Raw genomic sequence first — 25837 nt, 5'->3', positions numbered from 1 at the left:
GAAATCAGTTCATCAAAACAGACAGCATCAAAACAGATGGAATATTTCTCTATATTTTTTTTTCCATATTTTTCTGCTCTAATGATGTCATTTCAGCTCCATCTCTGGTTCAGCCTAGATGCTGATCCCCTGTGAAAAAACTAAGGAGCTGAAATTCAGTCCAAACTTTATGACAAAATGGTGCTGATCGGGGAACCTGCTCCTGTTGCCTCGAGCACAGCGATGACAAATCAAAGCAAAAAAATGCCTGGCTAACAAACATAAGACAAGCCGGCCCCCATTACAGCTATTACATGTAACCCTGTTTGTGTCTTTCCTGTTGTTTGGAGAGTTGGATTGTGGCAGGGAACCCTTCCCCCTGCATCATCCTCCATGCCTGTAACGAGCTCGGAAGAGAGAAGCTCGCTTCAGACTCCATTCCCGTGGGAGTCGGTCTTTGACTCCACTTTCAAAGCAAACGTCAGCTCGACCCGAAGAGATGACACCCATTCAGGTGGCTGGTTGTCATGGTGACAGCCAGACCTGAGATGTAGCTCCTGTGCGAAGAAGCTCACTCTGCTTTAGAAGCGAGAGCTTTGATTTCCTTTAACTAGTGTTTCATCCATGTAGAATCCACAAGAGTTTGCCTCAAAAAGAATTTATACGGTAAGTACAAATTTCAGCTGGGTTTTCGCACTTGAATTTAATGTGAAATAGACAAAGTCCAATATAAAAATAAGCAAGCAAGCAAATAAATAAATAAATAAACAGATCAATAATAAATAAATAGGCAAGCAAACTGGTGGACACAAGCCGATGCAGATGTCTATCAGTGAGATGCGCAGGTATGCAAGACAGGTATGCAAGAGAAGATAGCCAAAAACTAGTAGGTTTATAGACAGAAAAGAGGAGTGTTAAATATATATAGTCGAATACAGTCTAAAAACATACAACACTTATATAGCACTGCAATACCACACCTGTGATGTGGCGAAGACTCTGTAGCTGATGGCCAGGATGCCATCGGACCACTCGTGAGAGACGGGGTCGAACTGGCCGTAGAGCTGGCCCATGGTGACCGCCTTCGGGTTTATCACAGTGATTTGCACTCTGTTCTCATCCATCAGGCCCTGGGCGTTAAATGGTAATATCATTTCTGGAGGGTCTCCATCGATACAATTTTTTTTTACTTTGCTCTCAGTGCTTCATTTCCTTCCATTACATTTTTGTCTTCTTTATTCTGTTTATTTTTGGATGAGCCTGCCGGTCGTGCACATTGGCAGTCTCATTTCAGCATCCCAGTAGGATCATATCTGCATCAAGTGGCTTTTCAAAAGCAGTCATACTTCACATAAAATATCTGGTGTGTTCACATGTTGTTTGCAAGGTTGTGTGAGCCAACTGCAGATTATCCAAAGGCCCCCAAAACCCCATTTAAATGTTTATTTACGAACAAACGCTACATTCAAAATGTGCACTGTTCCAGTCTAAAGCAGCCTCTGGAAGCAAACGCTCCAACCTGTTCCACCTGCTCCTTGCTGCTTCAGCCTCCACAGAAGTACCAGATGAACACACTACTGTGGGCAACACTCCAGACTCCTACCAGGTGTGCTCTTTACACTTAAAAAATATCGAAGTTCTGTTATAACAAAAATTACTCTTTCAAATTTTTTATAAGGTCTTTATAAGGCTTTGGGGCATCAGATATAAAAAACAGAGCCAAATTAAAACAGGAGGGTCATTTCACAAATGTGGGCGAGAGCTTCCATAGCTATCATAAACTATTTTTTTCATATGTATTTTTTTAATATATATGAATGCACACAGCGTTCTCCATAACAACTGTGGTACTACAATTTGTTCTCTTTGCTGTATGTATCAGCAGGCCTGTGAGTCGGATAAAAACCCAGAAGAACAGAAGGCCACCTTTTATTTCTGGACACTTCTGGGTGTATATGTTTGTTTTGAAAGAGCAGCACCTTTTCAGTTCAGGCTTGTCATAAAGTATCAATTGGCTTTTAGCCTGCAGTGGAGCTCTGAGTGCCTTTACCTTCTCACAGACATCGTGCAACGCGGCCGCCAGCACCCGGTACGTGCTGGTCTTGCCTCCGAACGGCTCCCCCACAAGCATGAAGCCGTGACGCACGATCATCATCTCAAAGACCTGCAGGATCTTCTCAGCGAAGAAGTCGGTCACCTGCAGGTTCATCTTCTCACTGTTCTCCTTGATGGCCTCCAGTAGGATGTGGTAGTCAGGCTTGGGTAGCCTGATGCCAGGGAACAGGTCCAAGGTGATGCCCTGGTGATGCCAACCAGATGTACAGGAGTGAAGTAGGTGAAATGGAACACAAACTGCTCAATATATTCTCATGAATTTGAGATTGTAGAGTTAGAAAAGGCTGCGTTTTTTCCACAGTTTTCTCACCTCAAACAATGGCAGGTCATGGGCCAAAAATTTTGGAAGGTTAACGTCGATGATAGATCTCAACAGCAAAATGTCCTCATTTTCCTCAGGAAACTTCAGCTGTGACGTTTCACAGTTATTGTGAAATGAGAGAGAGAGAGAGAGAGAGAGAGAGCAGGAAAGAGAGTGAGGGTGACAGGGAGAGGAAGAAAAAGAGAGAGAAAAGTAAAAAGAAACAAAAATCACACACCCCGGCAGCGAGGTCAGACATTAAATGAAAGACTTGCATGGAGTACAACTTTCTGCTGTCTTTCAGGGGCTGGCTTATTCAAACCCTCACTCTGCACTGACACATATTTTGCTCATTCTTTACTATCACTGTCATTTGCAACTGAAGCCCAGGAGGCTGAGAGCACATATTTTTCCACCAAAAGTAATTTCGTGACAGGCAAAAGCGTACAGTCCCGAGTGTGATGGTGCAAAAATTAGCATTAAAATGGGACAGATGCATTCATTTTCAGGAAACGGCATAAAGGACACAATGCCATTTAAATGGGAAAAGGAGGAGTTTTTGAGGTCAGTTTCTTTTCCATCTCCAAAATTTACCCCTCACCCATTTTTCATATTTTTTTGTATGTAGGCCAATCTTCATTTCTCGAGCTTAGTAATTCCTATACAATAAGGGGTGACTGATGATATGTGAGGGGAGATCGGATCTGGGGGCATACTCAGTACCCTTAGACTTGTCTCTCTGACACTGCAGCTGGGTTTGACTACTGCAGTAAAGGGTAAAGGTAGGAAGAGCCTGGGTCTTTAGAGATCCAGTATTGGCGCACTCAGCTGCAGCGCACCTCTGCTTCACACGAGCCTGTACAGAGCCAGTCTTCCAGTCATATACAGTAGCGGTAAGCTGTGCCCTAACGAGTCTCTGCTTCACGTGGGCCTATACATGAGCCAGTCATGTTCAGCAAGAGTGCTCTGCTGTAACGAGCCCCTGCCAAAGGTGGAGCTGCCTGCAGCCATCTGCTTTACCACTCCTCCCTGTCCGGCTTGGATGGGGAATGGACCGTCAGACTGGAGAGAGGGAGAACACGAGGTTGAAACAGGGGAAGCGCAGGAGGTGGAGATGCTACACAACTTCAGCCCCCACTAATGTAAGAAGGGCTGCAAGGACTAAGACACATCGGCAGTTAGACGCCTTTCAGAGCAGTAAGAGGACCAGAGTACTGGTTCCTGGAAGGTAGCTGGAGTTTATGCTTGTGATGATCACAAAATAAAATAAAATACTGAGATGCAAAAAGCAAACTTGAGTATTTAAAAATAAAAATTCAGAAGAAATATAAATTGCAAATTGACTAGTTATTTTGGCAGGCAGCAGTCAAGTACATTTTAAATAAAACATAGTAAAGGACCTGGAGTTTAAACTCTAATTTCTAGTGTCCAGCAGATCTGCCACCTGAAATAAATTCTAAGAGAAATTAATTAGCCATCTTGAATCAAAGTACGAGAAAAATCTGTCCTTTTGATGATACAAATTTATGGAAATGATAAATAAATTCTCAAAGATGTCACAATTGTTGGCACTCCTAAACTAATCTTTTTCTCTTTTAAAGCACACTGTAGCATAAATATGCATACATGTCACAATACATGTTATCTGTGGACACAAGGAAGATCACTTCCTTAAGATGCACAAAAGAAATGAGACAAGAGGTTAAGGAAATGGATTTAGAAATTACTCCTGAAAAAATGCATCTCCACTAGTAGTGCAATAATTAAAAAGTTTCCAACACCTGGAGATATAATGAACCATGCTTAAAAAAGGACTGAAGTGTATTTGCTCCCTTGCACAGCGAAGAGGAAAACCTTCTTCATAGATCACACTTGGCTAATTGCAGGGGCTGGTTGCATCTTGGGGCCAGCAACATTTTCAAAACAATTCGATGCCACTGCCATGCCAACATGCTATTTACCAGGCTTGTGAGAAGAATGTGTTTGCTGCCACCAGAATCACAAAGGTGGAGTGCCAGCTGAGACAAAAATAGGGATTTTTTGCCAACAAATGCCAGAGTAGGTTTGGTTTGAAAAAAGAAGAAAAAAAAAAGAGTATTGCTAAAATAAATCATGGAGTTTACCAACACTGGAATATTTTAGTTCACAATCTGGGTGTCAGGAGGGTAAGCATTTGTGATCAAACTTTCCAATGGGTTAGAGATTGAAGGACACCTCCACATGTAGACAAAAATGGTTCACTGGGAACACAGAATGAAGCTTTTGCAGTGTAAATTCAAGCTGAGGAGAAGAGGAGCGTCCACATAGGCCACAGAGTCTGACGGATGGGGAGAGATGTTATTCTGAAGGAGGCTGCATGGACTCACATTTGTTCGTATGTGTTCCTCCGCCATATCCAGCACCAGAACAGAAGTTCTGTCAGCCTGGCAGAGGGCTTATACAAAGAGCTTTACAAATATACTTAATAGCCCAAAGATCATCCTCATCTGGATTCTAATAACACTGATATTTTGTGATATATTTTATTTAAAAGACTGAGCTTTGAAATTAGTTAATTAAAAGGGATATTGGTTTATGTAAATATATATATATATATATATATATATATATATATATATATATATATATATATATATATATATACACATGTGACAAAAGTTACTAAGTGGAAAATGTTGAAAAAGCATTTAAATCCTGTGACGTACATGCTCCAAGTTAATATTGTAGCATTGGTGTGTAGACGTGAAGACAACCTGTTTCCAGTGAACGCTTTATACACGTCAGCTAATGAGACATCATAAGACAGAAATGTAGATTTTTGACCAAAATTCAGTGTTATGTGGCACAAAACCCAACACTGCCCGTCCCTCAGCAAACACAATCCCTTCAGGGAAGTATGGGGGTGGCAGCTTCATGTTGTGGGGGTGATTCTCTCACTGACGACTGGGCATCTAGTTAAAACTGATGGATGGATAGAGGCCTGATAGAGAGAAACTGCAAGACAACCTGTTTCACTCTGCTAAAAAACTAAAGCTTGGGAGACTTTTCAGCAGGACAATGATCCCAAACACAAGGCCAAAGCAACACAGCAGTGGTTGAAGTCCACAAATCAATCCGTTCAAGAATCAGAAAGCTGCAGTCCATAAGCATCATTCAACAAACCTGAACAACCCAGAGCAAATGTGCCAGGAAGAATGGATGAAAATCACCCCCAGTGTGCCACACTGGTAGAGGCTTGCTGCAATAGACGGTACGGACAATGGTAGTACGGTTGATACTGCAGTTAAAGGTAGTCTGAAGAGGCTGGATACCTATACTTACAGCATTTTTTTCAATTTTACATTTTTTTTAAATGTCTGCCGACAAATAATTAATTATGACTCTGAACATTTACTGCCATAAAAATACCGACTGGAACAATGTGTGTAAATATCATATGTAATCCAGATGAACCTCATGACCTTTAAGGGGACTGAATAGTTTTGTGAGGTACTGTACTAAATGTAAGCATGCCAATATCTGAATTTCAATAATTCTTTTACGTTTCTTTTTTGAAGATTTTTAAAATTATTATTTTAATAATTTTCCCTCTGAAAGGCTGCATTTCTCTCATATATTCAGTGCTGAATTGTGTTTATAAACAAGCTATCTTTTCATAGGTTAATGTGCAATCTTTACCAAGGGTTCTGTAGAAGGAATGACAGAGGGTTATGCAGAAGGAATGTAAGCTGGAAATTGCCTGGTGACTTTGGAGGACAATTGCTGGGTGCATTTTAATGAGGAGAGACAGTCAAGAACCAAGAGTTTAAAATGAAAACATTCATTAATCTATTCTACTTTATAGATGTGTAAATCTCCTAAATGCTATATCAGTAAATTCTAGGCCTTAGCTGTGTTTGCCAGAAGCTTTGTAATTCTCATTAAAATCATTAAAGTAGCATGGATTAAGCTCAGGAACATGTCCAGTCAGGGAGATGGTGCGGCAGGCTTACCTTCAGGTTGCCTGCAGCAGTCAACACAGATTTGACCGCCCTCATGCCGTAGTCGTAGTGGCTCTGAGAGGACAGCTGCTCAGAGCATAGCCTGTATGTGGCCACGATCTTCACCGAAAGTGGACGGGCTGTTATGAAGCCACAGGAGTACAACACGATCTCGGCGATCAAAGCATAATCCGGCACCATCATGGCCACAGTTCGGAACAGGGCCTGCGTAGAAGACATGAAAGACATATTGCTGAAAGTTGATAAAAATGGTTGGAATTACATATTGCTGAAAGTTGATGAAAATGATCGGAATGTTTGGGGCGGTGCGGGGGGGTTGATTCCATGTAGACATCTGATATGGCTCAATACTCTTGCAGTGACAAAGCCTGCTCTAATCTCTCCATTCTGAACCTAAACCATTTAGCTAGGTCTACTGCAAATGTTCATTTGGGCTTAGTTGTCTCTAAATCATGACATGAACACTGAAATGCCCAATTAGGTCATCGCAGCGGAACATTTTCTCTGTGATTTAACATCCATTTTTATTTGACGTTTGGCTATTAGTAACCTAAAGCGGCAACATTCTTTACCAGTGTAATATGATCCCGTCTGGCAAAGCTAATCTAGTGTAAGTGTGCTTTGAGGGAATGAGAGAGTTTAGACTGCATTGCTGGGACCTTGAGGTTGTCGGGCAGCTCAGAGCGGCCTGCGTATCCGGGGTTCATGGTGATGAATACGGCGCAGGTGGGGTTCAGCCTCAGCTCCGTGCCCTCAAACAGCAGCATCTCCGCATGGGCCGCAATACCTGCGCAAGATCAGAGACACCCAGGGTAACCAGACTGTCGCCAGGGACTTACAGAGTCACCTTTAAACTTTTAGAACTTCTGCAGGGCTTAAGCCATGCATGCTAATGTGGCAAATTAAACAGAATAAAGCTGAACAAGTGCTGGAATGGCTGATTAGGGTGCTAACTGGCAACACAGGCATTCATTGTCGTCATCTATTTATCCCCTTAAACAGTGGGGCAAAGTCACTAAATTGTTACAGATCACTGAGTGAGAGTCAGTGAGTCAGTGTTTTCATGCCCAGGTCTGATTACTTCTCACTGAGCTCTTAATACGAGTTTGGTTAGGTTTGGTTGGAACACCAGAGAGCACACAGGCAACAAGAGTTACAGCTGGTGCCTAAAACATGCAAGAGCTAAAGATGTTTAATCCACCAACAACAGGTTAGGATTGTCAAGTTGTTTGGACATAGTTGAGATAAAAGGGGACTGAACAGAGGGAAAGGCATCAAAGTAAGTCTGTGAGCTTTTTAATGTAAATCTGTGAACAGATCAGCGGGATCTGTGGACACGTTACTTCACTGCTGGTAGTTTCTGTAATGCATCGCATGTGTAATTGAGCTGCATTAGTTCATTCACTCTTAGATCTTTGAGAAACACACACACACACACACACACCTCTTTGAATGGTGAGAATTTGCTGGGCTACCACTGACAGCACTTCCAGGTCGATTCGGTTGAACTCGTCAAAGCACGCCCACGCACCACATGACAGCAGACCCTATAATAATAATAATAATAATAATAATAATAATGAAACATAAACCAGGAAATAGAAGTATACTAAGTCACTGGGGAAAGCTTTCCATACATTTTGGCTCAGAAAACTGAAAGTTTGCATCCTAACCAGTAATAATCATTTCTGGATGATCACATGGCATTACACCTACATTTGCACACCAACCCTTCATTTGTGTACAGCTGGACCTAAATAAATTCTATAGATGTTAATTCATCATGTTTTTTTGTGATTATTTTGTTTACTCCTATGGCGTTATCAGTTTGGCAGCTTCCACCAAGCCCAGGTGCTTCAGCTAGCTCAGTAGCCGTAGCAAGAGAAACTCACAACAACGGGGTGGAGCTACTCTGAAGGCAAAGCTGGTTTTGTGTGCCAGAAAGAAATTGTTGGCCAGGAATCAGGAGGAGAGGAATAAGCACACTGTAATCAAGCCTCTGTGAGTCCTGCTCAGCTCACCACTGCTCTTTAGTTCACACAGATGGAGAAAAAAAAAAAGTTACATAAAACTATCAAGCCCTATTAGAGACCAAAGTAAAAGTCCTGGCCACACCACACTGTTCTGCTGCACTTCTACATTGGTGCATATACTGCCAAGTACCAAAGAGATGGACTTGCAAAATTTCTGTTGCTGTGGCAACCAGTTCTGCTCTTCCCTGTCTTTTCATCCTGTTTACTGTCTCTCTGAGCTTCGGCTAAAGTACGTCATGACACAAATGAGAAAAAAGCAAAAACATGTTTCTCTAGACCTGAGCGCCACTCACAACTGCTAGTCACCACCTTTATTCATGTTAGTTAACATTCTTGACTATAATTTCCTTATCAACCATTTCAGCCACTTCAGTAGATAAAAAATGCAATTCCGAACTTAAGTAGTCTTTTTCAAAGAACTCCTGCAGCTGAATATGGAATCCTCGAGAGCATTTTGTTGAGTACAAAACAATAACAACAACAACAACAACAACAACAACAACAAAAAGATACTGAAATATACCTTTTTATCACAGATTTATATTCAAGCCAATGAAAACCTTTGCAACAAAAGCAACTCATTTAATCAGAGCACCTCATACATGCTGCCAGGTAGTTTCCCATGGGACTTTTGTAATCTTAATTAATTACTTGTTGTTTCTCATAAAGAAGGCATTCAGTAAATTCAACCGCATATATGGTCCAAGGCTACTACCAGTCTTTAAAAACCATCCCTGTGATTTACAACAGAAATTGAAAACTTCATGTAAATCAGTAACTACTTTGAGCAAATCCAACCTTGAAGAATTTTCCCAGAGCAATGTAGTCGAGGCCATCAGAGCAGTTGAAGACCACGCACTGCTTGGCTACAGCTTTGGCCAGATCTTTGGTGGTCTCAGTCTTCCCTGTGCCAGCAGGGCCTTCTGGAGCCCCTCCCAGATGCAGGTGCAATGCTCCAAAGAGGGTTCTGGGCAAGGAGACAGGTGCTTGATCGCAGACATGAAAGGATGAGCGCAGAGCAGCTCAGCGCTGCAACCAGAATCCAGGCCAAACAAAACGAACACAGTGGGCAGATTACAGCCAGCTTCTTACTTTTGAGTGTTGATCATTCAAAATTCCTGGCTTTATAAAGACATTGCTAAAAGACTGATGTTGGGGCACTCCTCATATGACACCACAAAATATTAAAAGAAGAGAGTCAGCAATATCACAGAGGGTCAGTTGTAAATTCTTCCATATCCCCACTATAGGTTGTCTGTGATTTTCCAGTAAACATTGCTGTTGTTCACTAGCTAAGACAATCCTTTACCTGTCAGAATGCCCTACCTGACAGGCAGTATTCAATATGGCCATTTTATTTTGGCTTAATTATTTAGACAACTACACTGGAAAACATGGGATCAGTGACTTATCAGAGGATGCAGGCAGGGTCCTGCTATTCCCCAGTATAGGACTCTGAAGTTTAACCTAAACAAGTCATTTAATATCTCTTAGTGCTCAAGCCAGATTTGACGTTAATAGGCCACAATTGCAAGTGTGCTCAGACCTGTAGCAGCGATCAGTGAGGGGTGTGATGACCAGACGTGGTGTGTTACCAAGGTATTCATAACCATAAGGCAGGCCTGCATTAATCATCTTGGTCTGAAGCTGGTTCTCCTACACATAAAAGAGACAGGTTAAAAATGTATAGGGAACGAAAAGTGGCTCACTTTGATGTAAGACAGGATTAAAGACTGAGAGGAAAATTTCCTGTGGCAACTTTAAATTAATTGGAGGTAAGAAAGTAAGTTCAGTATTTATCTCCACTTTACAGAACACTGATTATCATAATGAATATTCTTTTTATGTTTATTGAAATGATCCACTTCTGATCTCTATTCATTAGTCACCTTAAGTAACTTGAGCATAATTTATTTGATATGTATATGACTTCTGGGTTATGAACAATGATTTAAGAAGTTATCTTGCAGATTCCGTATGGCCTCTATAATCTGTAAATTTAAGAGTGTGAAGCTGTGCTTATGCTTTAACTTGGCTTAATGCTTAAAGAAAGCACTGATCATGTGGGTGTCAAGAAAAATGGAAAAAAAACCAAAAAAACTAAATGGCAGTTCAAAGCAATGTACATAAAAGATAAAACAGTAAGATGAAGGTCAATAAACAGGTTTCAAAATGCAAGGACAAAGCAGGCACACAGACACACACGCACACACACGAGCACACACACGCGCACACACGCACACACACACACACACACACACACACACACACACACACACACACACACACACACACACACACACACACACACACACACACACACACACACGTGCACTTACTATCCAGTAGTAGCGCAGCTGGCTAAGCCACTCAAAATTGTTCTCATCGTCCACACCCTTCTGGACAAGTGAGGCGAGAACGTCACGAGCGTGCACATCCAGCACCACCAGAGCTCCAAGGGTCACACGGTTCTGTTTGGACAGCTTCCCACGCACCAGTGTCACGATGTCATCAATCTGAGTGTTGTTCTGATGCAAGTACTCTTCAAGAGCCTGAGAGAGACCGGAGCCAGTCGACCCATTTACTGTAGCTGGTACTCAACTTTAAACTAAAGTCTTTAATTGTAAAATGAAAGGGTGTGGTTTTGTCTGAAGCTAAATGACAGATTTTAGTCCAATGTATATAGCTGCACAATACTGGGCAAGATTTGGAAGCTTTAACCATCTGTAGTATCTGGGCAACTTCGCAGACTGTCTAGGCTCTTTGTAACACTGCTCTGTGAGTTTTAATACACTTCTGGGAAGGCACATTGCTTAAACTATACATCTGCTGCTTAAACAATACAGCACATCTGCTTTTTAGACAAAACATCAGCCATCATCTATGTCTTACACCCCACTTGCTTCCAGGCGTGACTGAATTCTAAAAAAACAAAAGTATTCAATTCTAATAATTATCTGTGTTACAGCAAACCTGGTTTAAATGTTGGTGTGAAACTCAGCACATAAATCTGCAATATTTATGACTGTCATTATCCATTTATTGTGTGATGCACGGACTGGCAAAAAGTTGAACCAATAAATTAAGAGTTTATAAAATGTCTATTTTAATGGAACATTAAAGGTCCATTTATAAGTGCATTTTGCAATTCCCAGTATTGATAAAGTTGTACTAAGCTCTTAGGCTTTCCAATGTTTGTGAATATGTGAATAATGGCATAATAATGGCATCCACAACCACCTTACTCAAAAAACAGAAAGAAAGCTACATTAAAGACTTAGTGAAATGAGTCACTGAAAAGTCTCTGATTTTGTGACCCATTTTACTTTCTCTCTGAATGAGAGGAATCTGGATAGTGTAACCCTTCACCAAAAAAAATCCCAAAAAAACAAAAGAAGGTATGTGTTGTGCATATAAGTCAGTCAGAAGGAAACAGATATAACATGGATGAAACAAAGACTAAAACACAAACACCCTGCTCATAAGTTACCACATGACAAAGTGACTTGGTCCGTTCTAGCTATTGCAGGAATCTTAAGTGGTGTAAAGGCCACAGACCTGAGGTCCTCCTGCAATGGCATCATGAATGTGTTTGGTCCAGTACACTTGCGACACACACAGCACCGTCTGGCCTGGCCAGGCTCTGACCCAGTTGATCCTTGGGTTTTCAGGGTATGCCTGAATTGCCTCCCCTATCACCTGCACACCAGTGGCCAGCAGAAAAGAGGACATTCACAGATTTGTTGTGTTAAAGTTGTGTATTGATTGCTCAGGGCACGATTTGAAGACTTATCTTAAAAAAAAAAGACAGAGTGTTACATACGAATATCAAGGCAAAAACATGGATTTAGAGAGCATTTTTAAACTTGGTAAATTGAACTGAGTGTATCAGGCAAGTATACAGAATCAAATTAGATCAAACCCAGCATGATTAATGTCACTAAAGCCAAATGGAAAAATGCTGTTCTGCAGATAAGATGGAGAAATTATGCATCTAAAATGGCACATAGTCTTCAGAAATGTTTAGAGCATCAGATTGTCTGTGTGATAAGTCTCAGCCAATTATGAAAAATGGTGATTTTTCAGTCAGATGTTTGCCTTGTCCAAATCATATCGGAATTATTGCAAATAGAACCTTCAGGCTAGAAGGTAGAAATATTAAAATGCCACCTTGAGTCATTATTCAGAAACTCTTCCAAGAATACCTAATCCAAGATTCTAGGTTAATCCTGACTATAAAACTGCTACAACACTGCTGCAGACACACAGGTCTTGATGCTAGTCACATGCCTGAGACAGGAAGTCATATGAATCTCCATCTTCATTTTCATTTATTCTATGCATTGATTTACTAATCATGTCCAAATGATGATATGGTGCTTTTAGTGAACTACTACAGTGCTATTTTTCAATCGGAAAGGTACTGCAATCTGAATTTCAAAGTACACCCCAGCGCTGGTTTCACACCAAGGCCAACCACAAGAAGAGTCTGGACATGGCAGTGTTAATGACTGCTGGACTGAAAGGATCTCAAGTGGATGACCTGGAACACACCTAGGGCCCCTCAAACACTGGGCAGGTGGGACTAGAGCCAGCTTCCTGTCAAGTGCCTGCTAGTGAAGGTGTTGTGCTATTTCACTGGAGACCAAATGTGGAATGCAGTCCATTTAAAAGACTCTGGCAAAAACTGAATATTTTCAGTTTTTTTTTCCTTTACATTTTTGCAGCTGTTACAAACAAGTTTCAAACACACACAAAGTGAAATTACTTTGAAAAAGTCATCTAATTAACATCCAACCTTTCACGAGTTACTTCAACATGTCTGCAACAGACTGCGCTCAGTCAGCTGAATTATGCTCAGCAGAGCCTTTTTTTCAGACCAAGTTCTGTTCTGCAAGGGTCAACTAATCCAGCATGAACCAGTACTAAAGTGGGCTATGTCTAGCACCTTGTGCAAGGACTTGAGCATGGTGTTCTCAAGCTCCAGGAGCCACTTCTCCACCTGGCCGCGAGCTTTGGAGGTGGAGATGATGTCCAGGAGCGCCACCACCTCACCCTCGCTGCTCTTCATGTGCGTGATGTCCAGCACGTCCGTGAACACCACGCTGGCTATGCCCTCGAAGCACTTCTTCAGATGGGGCTGCACCCTGTGGCACACAACAAAAGGAACCTTGAGGCATTGTTCTCCCATTGTACAGGGGAAAGCATGGGGGCTTTTTTTCCTGTCTCCTTCAGTAAAGGAAGAGTTACATTAAAAATACTGCAAGTTCCTTATTATAAACTAAATTCCACATGATCACAGGTGGTTTTACTGGAATGGAATACAAAAAAAAAAAAGATGCAGGAGATTTAAACTGGGAGGATTTTCCAAGTTTGAATCTTCACAGCGAAGGTTCCATCAGTAAAACGAGAAGCCAACTGCTGGTAACCTAATGCAACTGAGTGAAACACTGCCTTCTCCCTAAGGAAAAGAGTGACTTCAGTTAGACAGGGCACACCCATCTTACTTCTACACAACCCTAAGAATCTGTGTCTCATCAACTTTTATCCCCTTTTAGCTCAGTTTCCTGCTTCAGTCTGCGGGATTCTAACACGTCCATTTGCATAACGAGCTGCGCTCTGAGATACTTCTCAAAATCTGGCTCTCTGAAAAGCCTGGGACCAGATGCACGAGTCCAATAAAATTCTCAGATTCAATGACAGTAGGGAGGACAAAGGGATAATGTGCATGTGTGTGTGTGTGTGTGTGTGTGTGTGTGTGTGTGTGTGTGTGTGTGTGTGTGTGTGTGTGTGTGTGTGTGTGAGAGAGAGAGAGAGAGAGAGAGAGAGAGAGAGAGAGAGAGAGAGAGAAAAGGAAAAGAGCAAAAAAGATGAATGAGCACAAGAAAGAGAGAATGAGAGAAAGAGCATACAATCGAGAGAGAGCTCTAGAAAGAAAAGACAGGGGGGAGAGAGAGACGAGCTTAACCAAGCGAATACAAGATTTGTGGAGGCAAAAGTCCCTTTGTCTGCACACACATTCATTATTAAACAAATACCTTGGGTGGAATAAGACAAGCCTTGCTTATCAGTGAGGGCCCTGCTCAGGGGAGCCACAGCAGAGGAAGTAGGCCAGAATGTCATAGGGAGAAGAAGAGATTCTATAATTAAATTCCCCACAGTAAGTACAGGATTTTCAGAGGCTCAAAATGAGTTTGCTGAGGCTGGGCACGGCTAAATTGCTTTTTACATGTCCTTGCTCCTCTGGTCCTGGCCAGGACTCTCAGCATGGGCAGCTGAGAAATAGGTTCTGCTTAACTCGCTGTCAGTGCAGGCACAACGGGGCTGCGTAACTTTAATATCCTGTTGGCTTTGCTTCAGCAGATTCCCTAAAAGTAGACTGCTGAAGAAAAGGAAGAAAAAAAAAACATGACTGCTGCATTCTAGGAGATTTAATCATCTTTGCCTTCTAAGAGAATTGTTGACTGACTCCAGCTGCTGTATGATGTTACCTGGCACTGATGAGAGCTTATAGTGTGTATTTGTCTGAGCTAACATTAGGCCAGGGCTTTCTGAATGCTGGAGACTGCTCTGAGAATGGTGCCTCTTTTTCACTTTGACACTACAGCAAAACCAGGGGGGGAAAATGTTATTCTGGTCGTCAGTGGCCAAACCAGTGGGTGGGCACACATTTTCACTGGTGGGGTGGGGAGGTATTGACATATTTGTAAAATTAAACATCTAATTTAAAATAGCAAGCTGGCTGGTGCTTTTTTCGCTCAAGACAGTGAAGTTTTGACTATATTTGCCAAATCTTATCCCAATATTCAACATACAAAAATTAAACTAGCCCATAATACCAATGGTGTGATTGTAACCTGGTCCCTTGCATGACCAATAGCAATATCTGCCTAGGTGTATTTTAGATCCTCCAATTGAATCACTTTATTTCAATGAGACTCATCAGCACTTCCCCACTTGCTTGAAAGAAGATGGCAAGCACAGACCACAGGCTCATTTAGCCTTGTTTGATAGTCAGGATCAGGACTGAGGAGCCCCAGATGGTTCCAACTCGACATGCTGGCCCAGCAGAGGCGAACCATCTGGAGCCAAGCTTTTCATAAAACCTTGCTGGTTGCATCTCTTGTGGAGAGTTATTGGAAAGTTATCACCAAGTTTATTACTGAGAAGCACCTGTTAGATGGCTGAGGCTAGTTAGTGACTATAATCCAGCTGCTTCCCTGGACACTTTCTTCTCCACCCTCCAACTCTTTTTGGCTACTGCCACATGATTTGTAGAATGAATGGTCTCCATTAAAAGCTGATGTTGGAGTCATTTCTTATCTATCAGGACATCTTTCAGAGTGCCACACTGCCTGAGGTTCTGCCCAAATGTAAATTAGTGACAAGTAGAAACCAATCAGTCTCTGACCGTGGGTGTATGCTTCTATTAGTGATGCATTTTAGGAGAAGAGAATAAAATGAATGAATCAATGAATCAATGAATGAATGAAAGTAACCAGGCAGGCTCTACATCCACCCAGTTACACCAGCACACCAGCTACAAAGGATGCAGCTCTGCATAAGACATTACACTGCCTTTGCATCAGTGGTTGAGATTGTAAATAACTACCAAAAGGTACATACAAAAATAAACCTGACATACCATCTATTCATCCTAGTTTGAATTATCTCACAATTTATAAAGAGTAGTCCAATTAACAAAAACAAAAACTTGCAAATGAAGTAAAAACCTGATCTTTCCTGGGCTGTAAATAAAGTAAATATAGACAGATTTCTCTTTTTCTAAGATGATTTAATGATACTACTAAATAAAGGATTAATTATTTTAAGGACTGCTTTCACAGTTGGAAGTAATTACACTGTAGGCAATCCAGGACATGTTTTCACAACACCTTGCAAATTATGAATAAGAAAACATTTTGTATATTATTATTATTATTATTATTATTAATATTATTACTTAACTCCATAGAAACCAGTTTCCATCAATTTTATAAACAGGCTCAATGGAATTGCCATTAAGACAAATTCAGATTATCACAAGACCCATGCAGTTCTTCCCAATCCTGGTGACCCTGTACCTGGTCGGATCCTTTGTCTCAGAAAGGATCTCAAGCAGCTCATCATTGGACAGGAAGAAGAACCGTGGGAAGAAGAGCCTCTTCTTTTCCAGGTACTCGTTCAGCGCCTTCAAGATCAGCTCCAGGAGCTCATTGCTCCTTTTCAGCTTCTCCAGCACCTTCTCAATAGCCACTACGGCCAGGACGTGCTTGTCCTGTGGTGGGACACAAAAGAGTTGCAAATCAGCAGCCACGCCTACATTCGCTGGTCCTGATCACCCATGGATCACGCCCTGCAAAAGCAGCTCTTTATTCTTTGAAGGCTTTGATATAAAAATTCAAGTAAGGCAAAGCAGCCATTTGTTCAAGTTGAAAGTTCAAAGGCTTTATTGGTTACATACACGGGGCAGTAGTAAAATGTATTTAATAAAAACACATAGAGTGGTTACCACCGGGACTGTGCAAGTAAGCAAGATTAATGAAGACTAATAAAAGGCAATAAAAAAGATATATGCTTATATAAATGGAATAAAAAAAAAACCATACAGGTATGAAATAGTAAAATAATATAGCAAACCTAGCATGCAGTAAAATAATAAAGAATGAATTAGGTGAGCCAAAGCTTCAGTGGTTCTTCCATACCTTTTTCAACCAGCAGAGGAATTATCAAGAGGTGAAAAAAGTCTTGCCGAGGATGAATTCAGGTGTTGGGCTTTCACTTCAATGCACAGCCCACGTCAAACTCGCTTCTTTTAAGTCAAAAAGCTCGTGCATGCAGGCGCCTGCCACTGTCAGCCAACTAATTCAAACCTCGGCGTTTAAAGCTCCCTGAAGAAAGGTTAAGTCAAAGGTATGTCCATCATCGGAGACAGAGGAAACAATTAAAGAAGATCCTTCCCGTATGCCCACACTCACTCCTTTGGCCCAGTGCATCACCAAAAGTCTGAGAGAAGACAATTGTCTTCCACACACAATTTCTGATGGCTATTGATTTTCTATTACTCATGGTGACTGGAGTTGAGGTGTTCATAGGAGATGGAAGATTAATGATCACTTTTGTAACACATAAGGGAAAAAAAATAAAAGAAAAAAAACATCCCAGCACCTGAAAGGGCACTGTTTGAGTGTGTAATGATGGGGCCGTCAGAACCCTGACGGTCACTAAACTCTCCTCCAAATCACCTTTTGAAAGTGTGAAAAAAAGGCCATTGGGTGACTCTAATGAAAGAGAGCGTGGAGAAGCAAGATTAGAAGACCCATTCTATTACTCAGAATCACCCTCTTAACACACGGATTTGCAGTGAATCGGTGAGAACAGCTGCCTACACATAAAGAGATTAATGCTCTCCGTTAAATGAAGAAATCATATTATCAGTGTCAAATCTGCACAGGCGGACAAAAACCAGACCACGTGCTCAACAGTATGTCATTGACATTTTTTCAGTGTGTTTCAAAGGCTATTGCAATTATACATTCATTATTCCAAGGTAATCCCATGTGAGTGGGGATTAAAAGGAATTTGTACATCGAACAGAGCTTTAAAAAGCACTGAAGTCCTTGTGTCAGTGGGCCCTTCTTCCAGAGCACAATGCCATTGGGTTATTTTCCATCCAACCCACTAACCAGTACATGAAGACACACTGTGGTAGGGTGAGAAAAGCAGGGTGGGGCAAGAGAGGTGGGGCACTGTGAGAGAGGTGGGTTGCAACAAGAGGGTGGTGAGAGAGGCAGGACATGGTGTGAGAAGCTGGGTGTGGTGAGAGGGGCAGGGCAACAAGAAAGTGGGCTGCTTTCACTCTCTGTAATGCTGAGAAGTGTGACCCGCAGCTCACTGGAGAGAAAAGGAAATTTTGAAGAGACACAAAACTTAATTAAAAGGACGCAAGTTCAAAGGGGCTGTTTTTTTTTTCATGCATGTATTTACTGAGCACTCTGTCTCTTCAGTCATCAGAGGGAGATCTTGACTAGAAAGGCCATGCATCTGTTGATGCAGTGGTGGATAAAGAGAGACCCCATGTGGTGAGTTTAATATTGAAGTTCATCAACTCTTTGCACTTGAGCTTGATAATTCACCTTGTACCATCTAATTAAACCAAATTGTCAAGATTGTCAAAACTCATATGAACATGTGTCATCTGTATAGATTGTACTTTATCATCTTTAAAGTACTGAGCACCATCTCCTATTCAGACCCCGACAAACGCAAAGATGCGCATTTGTGTGCACTCCCTGCCTGCGTGTGAGACGATCTCATTTTCTCGATGATGAGCCAGAGTTGAGGCCCAAAGACAAAATCAATCATTTCTAATTGATACTGCTGGTACTGATGGTTTTTTTGCCTTTCTAGAAGGATAACAGATCGGCTATCGATGTGGCTCACTTCACAGGAGCTGAGGATGGCAGCTGCAACCTAAAGAGCCTCAACATGATTAGTGATGTGTGTGTGTGTGTGTGTGTGTGTGTGTGTGTGTGTGTGTGTGTGTGTGTGTGTGTGTTTGTGTGTGTGTGCAGGCTTCTGTGTGAGACACATAATAGCCAGAGTACCTTCTCATTTGTCATAACTCACTGCAGTTCTACAAAGACAACCACAAAAGCTTTGAATACGACTCACTTCATTATATTACTAACTCAGGTTAAAGGTTATTGTACATGTAGTTATGTGATTTCAATTTGTTTAGTCTCTTGTTGCTCACTCCATAATTATATATACACACACACAAACACACACACACACACACACACACACACACACACACACACACACACACACACGTTATAATATGATGTTAAGAAGGGTACCAGGGAATTAACAGTCTCCAGGACTTGTACCAGTCAGTGTATGTAAATACCCTCACCATCACCAGTTATTAGCTCACCATGAGAGAGGATCAGCTTCAATCCTGATGAACCTAGGCAATCACCCTGGCATACACACCAGCTATTGTCCACAGGACGCATTGCTGGGCTGGCATAGTGGAAGTCACACAGAGCCCAGTCAGGCCCTTCCCTCTGCTTTTCTGGGGGCTGTGTGTGTGCTGCAAGGCAGCCACGTGAGGCTCACCAGGCTAACTTGCTTCATGATGTCCCTCCAGGTCTTGTCTATGGTGGTGAAGCGGCGGCCCTCCTCAGGCATCTGGGCCATGATGTCCGGAGAGCTGAAGATGGGCTCCAGGTACAGCCAGGTGGACTGAACCTTCAGCCACTCATCCAGAATCTCCTGGAGCAGGAGCAGCTTGGCCTCCCAGTCCCTGAGACACCAACACACCCACAAACACACACACACACACACACACACACACACACACACACACACACACACACACACACACACACACACACAGATGCACACATGCATGCACATGCACACAGATGGCACATATTTTCAACACCTGTACTCCCTTGGGTGCAATACACAGTTGTGAGCAGTCTAAAAGCTGGAAACGTGGCCAAGCAGACATACCGTGTACAAGCACTGATTCACTGGTATTGATTTTTTGATTGATTAACTGATACAGTTCATTCATTACATTTTTGTACACTGAGGTTTAGAAGTTTCCATATCTCAGTGTCTTTGGAGAATGTACATTCTTGTGTTAACTGAGGCTATCTGGGCCTCTGCTCTGTATTATCTCTCAGTGACTTTGAGGTACACTACCATTACTGGCCAAACTAACTCTTTAAGTCGTAGCATGTTTTGTTTGTTTGTTTAAATCATGGCCACTTTCCGCTGCCCCTCACCGTATCTCGGTCTCGAAGGGCTTGATGAATGGCGAGCCACGCATGGTCTGCGTCTTTACGATGTGGTCATCCAGCAGCATCTGGACGTCATCCACGGCCGACAGGATGGACGTGCCCGTCTCGCGATACGGCACGAGGCTGAACTCCATGCCGGCCCACTCTCCTGCCATGCACTCCATGGCCTTCTCCAGCGAGTGCTCCTTGCTGGCCGCCTCGCTGATGCCCTCCAAGATGGCCAGGTGCTCGTCTAGCCCTAGGGGCAGGAAGCGAGCCATGCATGCCACGTCCTCCGGTGGCTTCAGCGGGAAGCCCACAGCAGCTGACATGGCGTCCCAGTGGCGGTCCCGCAGGCCTGGATTACACAGCACCTGCAGGAGGAGGGGTTTTCCCAGACAGAATTTGAATGGAACATCCTTTACATGTAGAAAAAAGGGGAATTTTTCACATCCTAATAGAAACTTGTAATATTTGGCCTATGTAACAATAAAATCACATTCTAACACACATAATACTTCAACATTCATAGATGTTCCTCATCTCTGTGAGTAAAGAAGACAGACAGTTTAAGTTTAACATCAGTTTAAGTTTACATCAGTGAACCCCTGTGAACTAAGAGCATCTGGATAAAAGTAAGACCCATCAACAAAAGTCATTTAAAAAATAAGTCCTCAAAGTCCTTTGTCCACACACAGAGAATATCAACTAGCAAAGGTGCACATTATTTAGGCATGGCCTTCATTTGGTTTCAACACATTTCCTAATAATAGAGACGGGCAGAAGACTCGGCACATTTAAGGGCAGCTGTCGTCCTACATGAAGTACTGCTTTTAAGGAGGAAGTCGGCCAAGAGGGAGTTGCATGGACACTTCAATCCCGCTTCTGCTCACAGCACCTGCACTAACGGGACATGCTCCTTGAAAGCCTCGATGTCGGCTTTGATGCGGGTGGCGATGTGGAGGGCCCTGGGTGAGTCCTGGAAGCTCTTCTCCAGCTTGTAGATAGCCCGCCAGTAGTTGCCCACGTCTCCCTCCACCTTGTCCGGGTTGACAGAGGAAAGAGGCCCGTGGAGCCACTGGTGGTGCTCCGTCTGGAACTCGGACGCTGTCTGGTACAGGCGCAGGTAGGGGAGCAGCTGGTCCTGCACCTTCTTGCGCTGCGGGTACTGGGACACAGGCCACCCAAACGCTTCTGCCTCCAAGTTGAAGCCCTCGATCTGGAATGATGAGCCAGAGTCAGGCAGATAAGTGCAAGTGACAGGGATATAGAAAACACCAATGAAAGTAACTTTAAACTACTGACTCTCATTCCCACTCATGGCGCTTTAAAGTACTATGAAACTGAGAGCCACAAATTTGACTTTATAGTTTAATTTATAGAGTTAAATTGTGCTTCAAAGGCTATTGCAATTATACATTCATTATTCCAAGGTAATGCAATGTGAGTGCAGATTAAAAGCATCTTTAAATTTATAGCATGCACAAAATGAAAAGAGATTATTAACAAAATGCTTTGATAAGGCTTAGCCATTCACTTGAGTGAATCACAATTCATTATTGCACATCCGGTTCTTACCTTCTCTACAGCAGCCTCTAGCTTGGAGTTCAGGGCCTGAGCCTTTTTGAGATACTTGCTGAGCTCAGAAAGGTCCCCAAAAATGACAAACTCCTCCACTTGCTTGGCATAGCTCTCCAGCTCTTCCACAAATCTCTCACACCGTAACTGAGCCAAAAAAAAAAAAAAGTGGCATTAGTATCTGAATTTGTTCAAGACTATGATAGCTAACATAGACTAACCTACAAGTGAGAAGTTGTCTTCATATTGGGTCTGTTGTAATTTAGTTGTCTGTCATCTGTCGTAGTGAGCTTTTGACGAGGCTCAGACGCCTATTTCAAGTAACTGATTTAATCTGTGAAGTTTGGTTTTCTTGCTACAATTGGCTAATGGCATGCTCACCTCCTTTTGTGTTTTTTTTACAGATTTTGTACATAATCTACCCTGCTGTAATAAAGTATCAGTTAATCTGCTGTAACAAACTATTGGATAATCTGCTGTAATAAATGATAAACTATAAACTAACTCAGTGCCTGCTGGGTGTGGGCGGCGCTATTGAGAGGAGTTGGCCTATCGAGCGACCCTATGTACTCCTTTGACAAGGCAACCTCCTGACCTTGAGGCCTTCCTGAAACTGCGCCGTCTTGTCCTTGGTGATCTGTCGGTGCTCGTCGAAGATGGATGGCATGCGCGCACGCCACTGGAAGGCCTGTCGATTCAGGCGCATGTCCGTCGGGGTGAACACGACGTAGTCGACCAGGAAGCACAGGCGGTCCTTCGCTTCCCTGAGCTGGAGCTCCAGCCTGGGGACCTCCTCAGCCTCCATCTTCTGCACAAAAGACTGCAGAGAAGGGAGCAGGAGAGGAAGCCGGCCATCAGACGAGCTAGGTGCACAGAGGCAGGGAACGGATCACCTGCATCTGCTAACATAAGCTTTCGAGAATGTTTATAGGTGATTCAGCAGTGAATACTTTTAAGTAGAGGCATTTAACTTCGAATGTCTACTGAGTTTCAACTGAAAATCTAAGAAGTAATGGGTGAATTAATCTTAATTTAAATAAATCAAAATAAATAAATAAGTAAATAGCAGGCCGAGAGCACCTCTGCTAGAATGTATTACCTTAAGAGTCATTAGCTCCTGTGTGTTTGAAGGAGTTCTTAAGGCTTGCTCAGCAATCTTCTCAAACTCATCACATAATCTGGGAATCAAGAATGCAAAGTATGAGGAGTTAAGAACATAATACTGCATCATCTTCACATTTCCAGACAAACTCAGATGAGGTCTGCGTCTGTCCAGCACAATGTACTACACTTCTGAAACAATGAGGTATGTGTACCAAAATAATAATTCTAAAAGCTAAAAAAAATGCTAAAGATACCTTTGAATCTATGAATGTTTGCTAGTGATGACACTTTCGACATAAGTACACAATTTTAAGGGAGTGTTCTAAGGGTGGAAAAGCACAACGTGTTGCTGTGCCTTCTCAAAGCTCTACATACTTCTTATTGAACCTCTGCTGGTCCTCCAGCATGTGGGTCACCAGCTTTTGACGGAGTCCCTGTGCACGCCTGACCAGGGCACCAACCAGCTCATGGGAATGCACTTCGAACATGCCGAGTCGTACCACCTACAGTGTTAACAACAGGGTGGGAATAAGGCTAGTTGAACCAATCACGGACTCTGTGAGCAAGGCTTGCTAAACCGAAGACACCTGCTGTTTCAGTTCTTCTGCCAGAAATATGTTAACCTCTCATACACCTCGATATCTCTGAACTGCTGCCGTAAGACATTGCTCAGCATATTGGTCTGTTTCAGCTCAACTCCCATCACATCTGCTTGCAACTTCATTTAGTAACACATGCCTCGCTGTATTCTTCCTTCTAAAACAACTCTTTGAAAATCCCGTGTCTTATCTGTATAATAGACGTATTAGAGTGTAAAATCCTTCTCATTACTCTGTCTTTTTCTTTCCTTCATAACAAAAGCAAACTTTGTTTTATTTGAGTCAAATTTATATGCAGGCCTTTTCTACTTCTTTGTAATCCAAGACTACTTTCTTGTCTCTGAAAGACATTTTCTAGGTTACAGGAATAAAGCTACAAAACCATCAGAGCATGAACAAATATTTTTTGCTTGGGGGAATTATTGTAATGGGATTATACTGTGTGTTAAACTTGTTCAGCAGAACAAAAGAGAAATTACAGCGCGAGAAATCCAAATAATTAAATCTTATCTTACAAAAAAGCCCTTTAGGGTAAAATATGCCAGCCCCGTCTGTCTCGCATCTGATTTAACAAACTAATAAGAAAAATGCAAATAATGCAGATTGACTAATTATAATTCATAATGATAAACAGACATTAAAAAGTGGCCTTAGCCTGTATTCATAAGAAGTCCTATAAAATTGAAAAAATGGAAAAATGAAAACTCTCTGCTAACTGCTTAAAATGTCTGAACGTGGCACAAATAAAGCACAAATATCAAATAATGTTTATATAAACCTTTTTTTTCAAGCACAGTCAGTGTGTTTGTGGACTTAATGTGTGTGATGTGTGTGAAGTAGATCACAGTAAGTAATGAACTTTGTCTTTGATTTTGGGTATAATCAATGGTGAAGATTGTGCAAAATTTTCAAGGCTTTAGATTGAGAAAGCAGTGCGTGTGGGACAGGACATGCTAAAGACCACCAAACAATCACACAAAGAAGAGCAAATGTCTGAGCTGTTGTTATTTGCTGGGAAATGTAGACTGATACTTTTTTATTTATTTGTTACATTTATAGCTTTTCCCCTACTCGAGGTCAATCCGAGATAGAAAGTAGAACATACAATGCCCTGTATCGGTCTGTGTTTGGTAGAGCGCTTTTATGTCCCACCCCACTTTGTGTCTATCCTCAGGATGGAGTTTTAAAGAAACTGCAGCAAGCAGCATCAGTTCATCATCAGTGTGATTATGAGTGTCCACGGTTGAACTGACCTTGCTGGTGTTGTGCTGGATCTCTTCAGCCAGCTGCTGGTAGCGTGTTACCTCCATCATCATCTCCTGGAAGGAGTGTTGCTCGCACAGGAACTGGTCCACATCCTGCACAGCCTGCTGGGACACCAGCGGGGCGTACTTGTCGTAGAGATGGATGTGCTCCAGGGGTCCGGAGCTCTCCTCACGGATCACCCGCTGGACCTCCTCTTGGTGGGCCTGTATGATCTCGGGCAGCACGATGGGTCTCAGTGTGGCGTATGCCTCTGTGCCTGGCTGGAGGTCAGTGGAAGAGAGCAAGACACATGTAGAGCATGTAGCACATAGGGGTAGCTAGTCAAAGATGTTGTTTGTTTGTTTGTTTTTTAGAGCAATACCTAAAAATTACTAAGAAAGAGTATGAATACACAATCAAACACCATCCATTAAATGACACCTATATAATTTCAATTTCCAGGAAAGAGATTATTACCCATTCTGAATAAAGCTTTGTCTCGACTCGAGGCACCAGGGTGACGGACCTCAGCATCGTATCGTAGACATTCAGCAAGATGTTTTCAAAGTCTTTGAATTCAGGTTCAAACTTGATCTCATTCTGCTCTAAGATCAGTCGCAGAATGAAGCCTGGATGCTCGTGGACCCTGACTGAAAGCTTTGGCCAGAGATCAAGGGAATTAATCAGTGGGTACCCATGGACTGGGAAAGGTCATTCTGTCCCAGATGCAGTGGAATAACAAATGAGATCAAAAACACACAGTCCAATAACCAAGGGTGACCTAAACGTTGAAGATGTCAATTAAAAAAAACATTATAATTGGAAGGATAAATTGTTACACTCATTTTGGCAAGAAACTAAGGTGGCTGTTTGCAATGACTGGGGTATTTTTAAGCCTTACTGGGTCCTGAGCTATAAGGTGCGTGTAGTCCAAGATGGACTCCAGAGCAAGGCTCTGGAGCTGGGTGGTCATCAGAGCACCTGCACAGTTGTAGAAGGACTGCAGGCACGCCGGACTGGCACTGCTGCGAGGCACCTTCCGCTTGTTACCCTGGTAGTAGATGTGCTGCACCTCGGGAAACCACCT

The 25837-nt window shown here is 42.4% G+C and overlaps 1 protein-coding gene across 1 annotated transcript in view; it reads right to left on the bottom strand.

Annotated features, from left to right (window-relative positions):
- The window catches only part of dnah7 (dynein, axonemal, heavy chain 7), an 83251-nt gene that overhangs the window by 52464 nt on the left and 4950 nt on the right, over positions 1 to 25837 (bottom strand). The window contains exons 10-31 of the mRNA XM_027010040.2: positions 25652 to 25835; positions 25228 to 25407; positions 24759 to 25031; positions 23282 to 23409; positions 22902 to 22980; positions 22398 to 22622; positions 21803 to 21949; positions 21123 to 21443; positions 20231 to 20598; positions 19554 to 19740; positions 16514 to 16707; positions 13378 to 13576; positions 11988 to 12128; positions 10769 to 10981; positions 9976 to 10085; positions 9228 to 9396; positions 7841 to 7943; positions 7056 to 7183; positions 6388 to 6600; positions 2405 to 2503; positions 2030 to 2278; positions 960 to 1109 (exon numbers count right to left, since the gene is read on the bottom strand). Coding sequence (XP_026865841.2) covers positions 960 to 1109; positions 2030 to 2278; positions 2405 to 2503; positions 6388 to 6600; positions 7056 to 7183; positions 7841 to 7943; positions 9228 to 9396; positions 9976 to 10085; positions 10769 to 10981; positions 11988 to 12128; positions 13378 to 13576; positions 16514 to 16707; positions 19554 to 19740; positions 20231 to 20598; positions 21123 to 21443; positions 21803 to 21949; positions 22398 to 22622; positions 22902 to 22980; positions 23282 to 23409; positions 24759 to 25031; positions 25228 to 25407; positions 25652 to 25835 — 4060 coding nt within the window. The remainder of the gene's footprint in view (positions 1 to 959; positions 1110 to 2029; positions 2279 to 2404; positions 2504 to 6387; positions 6601 to 7055; positions 7184 to 7840; positions 7944 to 9227; positions 9397 to 9975; positions 10086 to 10768; positions 10982 to 11987; positions 12129 to 13377; positions 13577 to 16513; positions 16708 to 19553; positions 19741 to 20230; positions 20599 to 21122; positions 21444 to 21802; positions 21950 to 22397; positions 22623 to 22901; positions 22981 to 23281; positions 23410 to 24758; positions 25032 to 25227; positions 25408 to 25651; positions 25836 to 25837) is intronic.

This window comes from Electrophorus electricus, chromosome 25 (assembly GCF_013358815.1).
Source record: "Electrophorus electricus isolate fEleEle1 chromosome 25, fEleEle1.pri, whole genome shotgun sequence".
Taxonomy (NCBI): domain Eukaryota; kingdom Metazoa; phylum Chordata; class Actinopteri; order Gymnotiformes; family Gymnotidae; genus Electrophorus; species Electrophorus electricus.
Note: the sequence above shows the minus strand (reverse complement) of the source record. Positions and strands in the feature narration are given on the sequence as shown.